General features: G+C 31.6%; 1 protein-coding gene across 1 annotated transcript; it reads right to left on the bottom strand.

Annotated features, from left to right (window-relative positions):
* Positions 1-3,309: 3,309 nt before the first annotated feature.
* On the bottom strand, positions 3,310-11,347 carry LOC134716403 (uncharacterized). Its single transcript, XM_063579388.1, has 7 exons — positions 11,217-11,347; positions 7,731-7,948; positions 7,136-7,177; positions 6,408-6,926; positions 5,644-5,970; positions 4,580-4,912; positions 3,310-3,676 (listed from the first exon to the last, which is right to left on the bottom strand). The coding sequence occupies exons 2-7, from the start codon at positions 7,900-7,902 to the stop codon at positions 3,441-3,443; spliced, it is 1,629 nt and encodes a 542-aa protein (XP_063435458.1). The 5' UTR covers positions 7,903-7,948; positions 11,217-11,347; the 3' UTR covers positions 3,310-3,440.
* Between the last annotated feature and the right edge of the window lie 528 nt (positions 11,348-11,875).

The following is an 11,875-nucleotide window of genomic DNA, read 5'->3' as shown; positions in this document are numbered from 1 at the left end:
TGTTGATATAAAAATCGTCTTGATAAAATCGAAAATGTTATCTTGATCTCTATGTATAAGGGAATTGTCTGCTGACATTTAAATCGCCTTGATACAATCGATAATATTATCTTGATGTCCATGTATGTTAAAACTGTCTTTTGACATAAAAATCGTCTTGATACTATCGATACTGCTATCTTGATCTTTATGTATATAGACATTGTCTGTTGATATAAAAATCGCCTTGATACAATCGATAATATTAACTTGATCTCTATGTATGTGGGAATCGCCTTTTGACATAAAAATCGCCTTGATACAATCGATAATGTTATCTTGATCTCTATGTGTGTGGGAATTTCCTGTTGATATAAAAATCGCCTTGATACAATCGATAATATTATCTTGATGTCTCTGTGTGTGAATTTTGTCTGTTGATATAAACATCGTCTTGATATAATCGGTAATGTTATTTTGATCTCTATGTGTGTGGGAATTTCCTATTGATATAAATATCGTCTTGATAAAATGAATAATGTTATCTTGATCTCTATGTGTGTGGGAATCTCCTGTTGATATAAACACCGCCTTGATAAAATCGATAATGTTATCGTGATGTCTCTGTTTGTGTGTGCGAATTGTCTTTTGACATAAAAATCGCCTTGATACAATCGATGATATTATCTTGATCTATATGTATGTGGACATTGTCTGTTGATATAAAAGTCGCCTTGATGAAATCGATAATGTTATCGTAATCTCTATGTGTGTGGACATTGTCTGTTGATATAAAAATCGTATTGATACAATCGATAATGTTATCTTGATCTCCATGTATGTGGACTTTGTCTGTTGATATAAACATCGTCTTGATATAATCGATAATGTTATTTTGATCCGTATGTGTGTGGGAATTTCCTATTGATATAAACATCGTCTTGATTAAATCGATAATGGTATTTTGATCTCTATGTGTGTCGGAATTGTCTGTTGATATAAAAATCGTCTTGATAAAATCGAAAAAGTTATCTTGATTTCTATGTATAAGGGAATTGTCTGCTGACATTTAAATCGCCTTGATACAATCGATAATATTATCTTGATGTCCATGTATGTTAAAACTGTCTTTTGACATAAAAATTGCTTGATACTATCGATACTGCTATCTTGATCTTTATGTATATAGACATTGTCTGTTAATATAAAAATCGCCTTGATACAATCGATAATATTAACTTGATCTCTATGTATGTGGGAATCGCCTTTTGACATAAAAATCGCCTTGATACAATCGATAATGTTATCTTGATCTCTATGTGTGTGGGAATTTCCTGTTGATATAAAAATCGCCTTGATACAATAGATAATATTATCTTGATGTCTCTGTGTGTGAATTTTGTCTGTTGATATAAACATCGTCTTGATATAATCGATAATGTTATTTTGATCTCTATGTGTGTGGGATTTTCCTATTGATATAAACATCGTCTTGCTGAAATGAATAATGTTATCTTGATCTCTATGTGTGTGGGAATCTCCTGTTGATATAAACATCGCCTTGATAAAATCGATAATGTTATCGTGATGTCTCTGTGTGTGAATTTTGTCTGTTAATATAAACATCGTCTTGATATAATCGATAATGTCATTTTGATCTCTATGTGTGTGGGAATTTCCTATTGATATAAACATCGTCTTGATAAAATGGATAATGTTATCTTGATCTCTATGTGTGTGGGAATCTCCTGTTGATATAAACATCGCCTTGATAAAATCGATAATGTTATCATGATCTCTATGTGTGTGGAAATTGTCTGTTGATATAAAAATCGTCTTGATAAAATCGATAAGGTTATCTTGATCTCTATGTATAAGGGAATTGTCTGCTGACATTTAAATCGCCTTGATACAATCGATAATATTATCTTGATGTCCATGTATGTTAAAAGTGTCTTTTGACATAAAAATCGCCTTGATACTATCGATACTGCTATCTTGATCATTATGTATATAGACATTGTCTGTTGATATAAAAATCGCCTTGATACAATCGATAATATTATCTTGATCTCTATGTATGTGGGAATCGCCTGTTGACATAAAAATCGCCTTGATACAATCGATAATGTTATCTTAATCTCTATGTGTGTGGGAATTTCCTGTTGATATAAAAATCGCCTTGATACAATCGATAATTTTATCTTGATGTCTCTGTGTGTGAATTTTGTCTGTTGATATAAACATCGTCTTGATATAATAGATAATGTTATTTTGATCTCAATGTGTGTGGGAATTTCCTATTGATATAAACATCGTCTTAATAAAATCGATAATGTTATCGTGATCTCTATGTGTGTGGGAATTGTCTGTTGATATAAAAATCGTCTTGATAAAATCGATAATGTTATCTTGATCTCCATGTATGTGGGAATAGTCTTTTGACATAAAAATTGCCTTGATACAACCGATAATGGTATCTTGATCTCCATGTATGTTGGAATTGTCTTTTGACAATAATTGTTTGATAAACTCGATAATCTTATTTTAATCTCTATGTTTGTGGGAATTGTCTGGATTTACTATTTCCAAATAGTTAACAACAGCAATAGATACCAAACCCTTTTATTTATTTTTTTGTCTTCAAACGTAACCCTTACGGTGACCTATATCTGTGTCATTTTTGTCTCTTGTGGAGAGTTGTCTCATTGGCGATCACAAAACAACTTCTTTTTTATACTAAGTCGACCAAACCAAGAATGAAACACTTTAGCACGAAATATTTGAAAATATAAGGTACATCTGAGTTGTCTACCATATATTGCTAACAAGTCAGTTGTGAGAAAGAGAGGAACTTAGCAATACGTATAAAAAATACTTATTGGGGACTTTACGAAAGAAACTTGGTTAACAGTTCCAGACTCTAATTTCTTCACGTAAAAGAGTCACTCTTATGATTTACAGTAGGTCCTTTACTTCTCGATGGTATGATTAACAACTAAATGGTTACTAACTTCATTATAGCTCTAAACCACTGGTAGGTCGTTTTGCATTAATTTAGTAACTGGCCTTATGATATCTTAAATTGAAAGTATAAATATCAGGCCAGTTTCTATCTTTTATTTTTGATTTTGGATTCATTCTTGGTTGTTTTATACTTTAATTACGTGGTTTATGTTTTTTATAGGCACTAATATATCAGTTACTAGCTCCTTTCAAACATTTACTTTGAAATATTCATTTTAAATACAGGTACTCTTTATGTCACAAAAACATTTACAAATCACATAGAAAGCAAAGTAAAACCACAAAAAATTAATAACAAACAAACAAAACAAAATAGCTATATCAACATACAAAATTGAATTCGTTTTTTTTCCATAAAATTGGTAGGTCCAGACTGTTATCCCGGTATGATGATATCATACTCTCCATTATCTTGGAATGTCATCTCTCCAGTGTTAAGAGATAGGTGGCGCACCAGTTGAGCTTGGTCCAATCGTTGTATTGGTTTCATTATAAATACTGAGGTCTTTTTCCAGAACACAGTCAGTAAGCAATGCATCATAGCAGTAACCAGGTGTTGGACACGGAATTTCAAAAACAAGTATTCCATTTTCCGAACAATATATTATTTTCCCACATGGTTGATAAGGATGATTAAAAATCTCGAAAATACGATTTGTGCAGATTGAATCTGAAAAACAAAATAAAACACAAAATTACAAAAAAAAAATACATGAAAAACTAAATAAAAAGACAAATTTACATAAAATTGCATGTTCATGAAAAAATAAATAACAAGAATCTGTCCATAGTACATGGATGCCCCACTCGCACTATCATTTTACATGTTCACTGGACCGTGAAATTGGGGTCAATACTTTAATTTGGCATTAAAATTAGAAAGATCATATCATAATTAACATGTGTACTAAGTTTCAAGTTGATTGGACTTCAACTTCATCAGAAAACTACCTTAACCAAAAACTTTAACCTGAGCTTCACACTATCTTTTTCTTTGTTCAGTGGACCATGAAATTGGGGTCAATACTTTAATTTGACATTAAAATTAGAAAGATCATATCATAGGAAACATGTGTACTAAGTTTCAAATTGATTGGACTTCAACTTCATCAAAAACTACCTCGACCAAAAACTTTAACCTGAAGCGGGACGAACGAACGGACGAACGGAGGCACAGACCAGAAAACATAATGCCCCTCTACTATCGTAGGTGGGGCATAACGATACAAACTAAGATACATGAAAAGCAATTATCAAAAACAAAGTAAACGTAGAATAATTTTATCCTATATTTGTTCAAAAACGAAATAAGATCATATCGAATAACCACATTGTTAAAAAAAAACGGAACTAACTTTCAAGTAATCCAACATCATTTCTAAATTTGTCAATTACATCGTTCAAAGAAAACGGTAGATGTTTTAACAAAATAACAAAATAAAATTAGCTGTTACAAATCTAAAAAGTATAACAGAGTATTGGTAAACAACATATTAGAATAATATAATATCTGTGAAAGGGGTAATAGCATGAAATAGGCTAAAGTTACAAAGTTTTTATTTTTTTAACTTACTATGTAACACATAAAATGGAACCGTCTTTTGTAAAACTGTTGCACCATTGTAACCCTCCGCATTCACAACTTCACATCGAAAGCTTGAGCCATTGTCGTACATCCCTGGGGTAAAAGTTAATTTGCTCTCCAGTTTAGTCGTACAACTCATAGAACTATTTTTTGTGTCTGGATCTATACTCAAGTCGTAAAACATATTGCCTAATCCAGGCGGACTAAATGTCCATTTGATATCTCCGGAAGTACCCTCAAATTCTACTATACAGTCCAACGACATTGTTCTATCTTCAACAACCCCAATAGGAAAATAGATCTCCGGTGGTCCTGAAACGACTAATAAAAAAGAGAATGAGTTTACATTTTGCTATTATCTAAATTGTTTTTGATGCGTTTTTAAAAAAAATATTCCAACGTTTTTAAAATAAGAAATCTTTTTCATAATAAGATACAGGTTGTTGTCGCCCATGCACGGTCTTCCTTTTACATAAATGCTTTAGTTCTTGTAAATAAGGAGAATCGATACAAAGGAGACAATCCAATTATAAAAGACAAATAACACCATTAAGTGGTGTATTTTCGTGCTTACATACCAGCTCCTTTGTTCTATCCGGCTCAGATCACCCGTTTGATTTTCTTTGTTTATCAGATAAAACAGTTATTAATCATCTTTATTCAAATGGAAGACAAGAAATTGTAAAAAAGAACCATGTATGGATTAGCTGCCATTTGAGATTGTTCTTTACTCATAAAGTTCAAGATTTCAGCATTCTTTACATATAAGTTGAAATTAAAGACATAATAAAACTGTACCTTTGATTTCTGTTTCATCTGATACGACAATAGTTGCAGAAGATACCGAACAATTGTACGTCCCTTCATGGTTCAAGATTATAACATTATATACGGATTAGCTGAGATTTGAGACTGTTCTTTATTTGTACATTTCAAGATTATAGCATTCTATATGGATTAGCTGGGATTTGACTGTTCTTTATTCATAAAGTCTCAGAGGTGTTTTTTTTTTTTAAGTTTTAGCTGCGACTTGAGAGTTCGTAAAACTGTACCTTTAATTTCTGTTTCATCTGACACGACAACAGTTGCAGACGATACCGAACAACTGTACGTCCCTGCATGGTTGCATTCGAAACTTTGAGCCATCAATACCATGGTTATGGCATCGCTGTGATGGTTGGCTGAAAAAGTTAGCGAATCATCGACTACAATAACCGTTGGAACTATTGGTCCTGCTGTCATCTGAGCCAACAGACCTGATTGGTTGTTGCCATAGTGACGATAAATCAAAAGATCAATCCATCCAGGAATATTTTTTACCTCGCAAGTTAGTAAAAATGGGGATGAGCTACTGATATTATATCCAGATAATTCAATTGCTGCAAAAATATCAAAAGCATATCATTATCACATTTATGTTACAAGTTATTTACTAATACTTCATGACACGAAAGAAATGTTTTGAAATCCGCAGTAAATTAATGATCATGTCAGAACCAATTTTGGTTATGAAAGTGACAAAATATTTTTAACAAGTAAACGCTTCTTTTTAAACAAAATTAAACAACATAAGTCGCTTGTGCTATTGTAATGAAAAATGAATACGTCAAATGAGATTGCTTCATACGTTGTATATCATAATTTATAATTATAAGCTAAAAGATCTTTTATCGGCATTAACATGTTTGTAACAAAATGTCTTTTTTTGCAACACGTAAAAGTTGTCAAGTTAAAATATTCTTAAAATTAGGCTTTTTAGCCAGCTTTAAAATTGTGAAGAATGTTATTTGATAGAATTATAAAACTATAGTATTACATGTGCTTGTTGTATCCACCGTTGATGGGACTTGTACTGTTGATGACGGTGACACACTGGTTGACACTACCGGACCATTCGACGTAGAGTATTGGACTGTTGATGATTCGTCGGTTGTTTGTGAACTTGATGACGTCATTTTATCTGTTGTTCTTTGTTCTGTTGAAATTGTAGCTTTCTGAGTCGACGAAATCACTTCTGTGGTACTTTGTTGAGTTGAAAAAGTACTTTTTCTATCTGTTTGTTGTTCGGTAGAAAGAGGTGTGTTTACAGTTGTTGACGGTTGTGTGGTTGAGGTTGGTTGTTGGGTAGTCGGTTCAGTGGTTGTCTGTTGAGAAGATATCAAAGTTGTTGACTGATGAGTAGTCAACATATCGGGAGTTGTCTTTTGAGTTGATGAAGTCATTTTTATAGTAGTTGGACTTTCTGTTGAAGACTTTGTGATCGTTTGCGTTGTTTGGCTGACGCTACTCCGGCTAGTTGTTGCGGAAGTTGTAGATACCGTTTGTGCTGTTGAAACTGAAGGAAAAATTGCATTACATGTAAAAAGGTATGGAGAATATCTCAATTATAAATAAAACCACTCCGATTTAAACATGAAACAACTGTCTTAGTACGTACGTGAAGATTGCAAACAAGAAAAATAGCAACTATTATTTCCATTAAAAATTTCTATTAAAATGTTACTTTTTTCGTTTATGAGAAACATTATAATATATTTGTCATACCTGTGTCCTCATCTCCAGAATCATATTGCGCATCTTTGTCACCTGTTAATTAACAAAAATAAAACATGGGTGTTTTTACTTGGAATTTCAAAGTACATGGGTGTTTTAACAAGAGGTCATAACGTACATGTAACTAGTAACATAAGCAAAAAACAAATAATTCATAGTTTATCTAATGTGGTTGTTAGGACAAGTTATGAAGAAATATATTGTACATTAACATATTTTTTTTGAAAGGAGCCATAAGCTCTATACATAGCAATGGTGCTAATGTTCAGAGAAATTGATCCTCTCTGCGTACAGTAAATATTAAACCATTTATATGACCATCTGTCGGTTAAGCAAACGTTATACCACTCATATAAACCACCAATAGATCAGTCAATTTAAAATCACTTGACTGTATGATTATATATGGGATAGTCACACACAAAGAAATATTGAAAAGACTGAACTTTCGGTGATTTAGTGCATTATAAAACTTTAAAACTTTTAGCAAATTAAAAAAACAAACAGCATTATACATATTTTATCCATGATGCTCGAATCCAAGCTGTGAGATAGAAGGTAGCCGAGTAACCTCTATGCTACGTACCTGTTTTGTTGTTTTCGCTCGTGAGGTAAATCGTCAGACCTATGACAGTGACCGCCAATACAACAAACACAATACTGATAGCCAGGATCAGATACCATTTAAACTTATTTCCTTTGGACCTTTGAAATCCATACTTATATTTGTGTGCCTGTAGGGATGTGCTAGAAGCCATGGTATACGTTCAGATGTTTCAGTAACAAAGTCTTCTTTTTAGGGTTCTAAAAACAATAACAGATTGAAAATATTAAAAAAATAAAATCTTTTAAGAAATTAAGGAATAGTACACATATTTCGTGCATTTATATTCTTTTGTTCAAATACTTTTAATTGTAATTTTGAACCTTTGTGAAGCACTAGAGAGGATGATGACATGTTATTCTCAATTTTTACTTGAACTAAGTGAAGTACCAGAGAGGGAAACATACTCACTGTAGTCAAATCATTTTTATTATCAAATTTATAAATTAAAATACCGCACTATAAAAGAATATGAGATCACAATACCTAACTGCTTCTGTGTGTGTTTTAGTCTTGAAAAAAAGGTATATTCTGGATTCCCATGACAAATACTTTAAAAGTAGCTGTCTGTCTTATTGGGCTTTATATTGTTTAAATGATTTGTCTGATAAGAGAAACAACTCTCTCCAAAACTGTTCAGGAACTGAGGGGTAAGGTATATTCATCTCCATAGATATCTTAAAATGGAGTATATTGTAATGCGATGTAATTATCAACAACGTTTTACATATTTTTTTAATTGAAAAGGACTATTGAAAATAATATGATATTTGTCGAGCTTTTGATGGTACTTAATGTGTAATAAATGGATATAAGACATCTAAAACATGTACTCGTTGACCTCTAACTTTTATGTTTATGCACAAGCATCCAGTATTAGGTAGTAAAATGTTATATAAATCATTTGTCGGGCTTTTAATGGAATCTAATTTGTTGTGATTTTGTTTATCTTAAATAATCTTAGATATGTTCTTGTTGGCCTCAGTTTTGCGTTAATGCATATGTATATGTATGAGTTGTAATAGTATTGTCAAACCATGTATGTCATGTATTCTCTCAGGCCATTCGCCTATCAACACAATCTCTTCGTGTCATTTTATCAACATGATCAAGCAAATATTTTAGTAAAATAAATGTTTAATTACACATTAAAAATTAAAAAAGGCAGTAAAACAAGATATCACAAACATGAAAATTTAGAATTGTTTTTGAGATTCCATATAGCAAATTGCCATATTGATTTTGAGTTATTTTGCAATACTTTTTTCATCATACATTGTTTAATCAACAGATACTCTGAGACTCACAGATTTTGATATACAAAACTGTACACTTTAGTTACATTCATATCTCTGCATAGAGAAGGGATCAAAAAAAGAAGAAAACATTCTGGGATATTAAAATAAACAGTGTTATGCGACTGTCACACAAGTTAGAGGTTTAGCTAGCTATGAAACCAGGTTTAATCCGCCATTATATACCGCTGAGAAAATGCATGTACTTAGTCAGGAATATGACAGTTGTTATCCATTCGTTTGATGTGTTTGAGCTTTTGGTTTTGCCATTTGATTAGGGACTTAAGTTTTGAATTTTCCTCGGAGTTCAGTATTTTTGTGATTTTACTTTTTTGATAAACCTTCCTATGTACCAGGTTAAAAATGTGTACGCCAGATCCGCGTTTCGTATATAAAAGACTCACCAGTGAGGCTCGACAAAAAAATAAAATTGCCACAAAAAGTACGAACATAGGCACGCAAGGTTGGATAGAATTATATGAATAAATAAATAAGTAGTGCACCGACTTACACAGAGACAGACACACACACACACATACATGTTTAGTTAAAAAGAACACAATAACAAGCATGTGCCAGTGCTGCGGCAATGAAATGATTCAAATATTACAGACGGTGTTATAATCCTGCTACCTTTAATAACTAATTATATAAGTTCTGGGTTCATAGAAGTATACTATGATTGTGCTAAAGTTAAGGTTGCAGCTCGATCATGCAAAGTAGACCTAGATTGGATGTGTATGACTGTTCTGTGTACAATTATATTTTGTTATGCTCAAAAACGTTTTATATATTTAACGTCTTTTATCCAAAATACCAAATTTAAGAGTACATTTGTTAAAAGATCATTTTAATTCTAATCATTAGCAAGAAAATAAACATCATTAAACCATAACCTAATACGTAAACATACAAAGTAGTATACAAATGTATGTTTGTATGGATGGATTTAGTTAAGTATATTATAAATTCTGACATGATATTCAAACGGTGTATTAAAATAAATCGGATTATCTTGTGATAATAGTCCTACAATAACCTAAAGCTAAACTTGATACATCATATTTACGAGAAAAATAGACTTGAATATCTGTTATTGCTTAAAAATACACTTTTATAAAGCCTTGACGAATAAATTATCAACTAATAATTTTTAACTGTTTTGTTTCTAAAATATATAATTGCTATATTAAGGAAAATAATGAAATTGTCAGTACTAAATAAAAATTCAGAGAAATAAAAAGGACAATTTTAGAAAAGAAAAACAATGGTAGGAAAGAAACCAATGTAATTTTATGCAACAGCAAAGAAATATACCTTTAAAAAACAAACAGCTAAAGCTGCAAGAACCAAAACAAAACAACATACGAACAGTAAACACGAACATTTACGCTTTGAACAGTTCGAGCTTCTATCACACCGGCCATTCTGTTATACACAGGCATATTTAACTTATGTGAATCTCACATGAAATACACGTGAATTTCACCTCAAACGAGCGTATTCGTGAAACTCACGTGAAATCAAATGCATGTGAGTTTCACGTGAATCTAATGAGAAACTCAAGTGAATTTCACGTGAATTTATTTCACGTCGAATTCACGTGAATTTCTAAGATAAATTAATTTAAAAAAATCATAATTTTCGAATATCATTTAAATGGTTGTAACGTTCACGTAAAACTTATGTGAAAAATGCACGTAAAATTCATAAGTTCGTCTCAGGTGAGAATCACATGAATTTTTCATATGAATTGCATGCGAGATTAATGTGAAATTCAGATGAGCAATTGTTGTCTGTATAATCAGTATTCACATTTTCAGAACTTTGTTTATTTGGCGTTTTGTCACTATATTTAAAATGTGATTTGTGATAAACACCATTGTATTGTATAAAAAACATATTCGATACTAGTCAAACTATTTGTACATGGAACATACACGTACTGAGACAAGAGGTACCACCCGCAACTAAGCTTACAATGATATTATTCCTTTTGAATCTCCATGTAATTGACATAATATAGGGAAAACATATTTTCACAAGATAAATAAAACTTTCAGCAACTTAGTACGTTTTGACTTTAAATATTTCACAACACAAAAGCCGCATAATTTTTCAAAATAGTTTTAAAGGATAAAAGTGTTCATTAAATCAAATTTTCCAATCTTACCTGCAGTACAGTGATATAAGTTGATGCTCACCACCACCAGGACTGACTCTTCTGACATGCTCGCTTGTAATATTTCTGCAGGCTTTGCTGCTTATCTGATCTTTGTGGATGGCTGGACGCTTAGTATAGACAAAACTTTAGATAAAATTCTAATGTCATTACAAATCAGCCACATTTGTCCCAAGGCACTATATAATTTGTTAATATATATCCTTTGTTTTATTAGTATGACCCTACTATGACTTAATCAGATTTTATCATTTATTTATTTTACATGATTTTTATATTTTAGTTTGCTATATTATGGGTGGGTTCTAGTTCACATTAGAAATATGTCTCTTTTTTAAATATTAAAAAGTTATCGACATAAAACTATGTCTTGTATTAACGTGTATCACACCCTCGTATAATAGAATGTATTTTCTCGATTGCCTTTAAAACCATTGTTTGACTTTTGTGTACATCGAAATTGCCTTTCCGGTAAAGATAAAGTGCCAGTCAAATAAAATCATAAACAAAACACACAAAAACTTTCGGATGTCATTTCATCTCAGCTCATATGTCTATAATTTTGGCTTTGAATTAGCTGTGAGTTACTGCGAGTACTTTCAGATCTGTACTTAGTGTCTTGTTGTTGAAATTTACAGGTATCCTGCATG

The sequence above is a fragment of the Mytilus trossulus genome, chromosome 4 (genome assembly GCF_036588685.1).
Source record: "Mytilus trossulus isolate FHL-02 chromosome 4, PNRI_Mtr1.1.1.hap1, whole genome shotgun sequence".
Lineage (NCBI taxonomy): Eukaryota > Metazoa > Mollusca > Bivalvia > Mytilida > Mytilidae > Mytilus > Mytilus trossulus.
The sequence above is the reverse complement of the archived record's forward strand: the minus strand, read 5'-3'. Positions and strand labels throughout refer to the sequence as shown.

Excerpts from the sequence above, each read along its gene's own strand:
- LOC134716403 (XM_063579388.1), bottom strand. The coding sequence starts at position 7,902 with ATGGCTTCTAGCACATCCCTACAGGCACACAAATATAAGTATGGATTT. Across the intron at positions 5,971-6,407 it reads GGTGGATACAACAAGCACAT|CAATTGAATTATCTGGATAT; the intron begins GTAATACTATAG and ends ATATTTTTGCAG. Across the intron at positions 3,677-4,579 it reads TCCATTTTATGTGTTACATA|ATTCAATCTGCACAAATCGT; the intron begins GTAAGTTAAAAA and ends TTTGTTTTTCAG.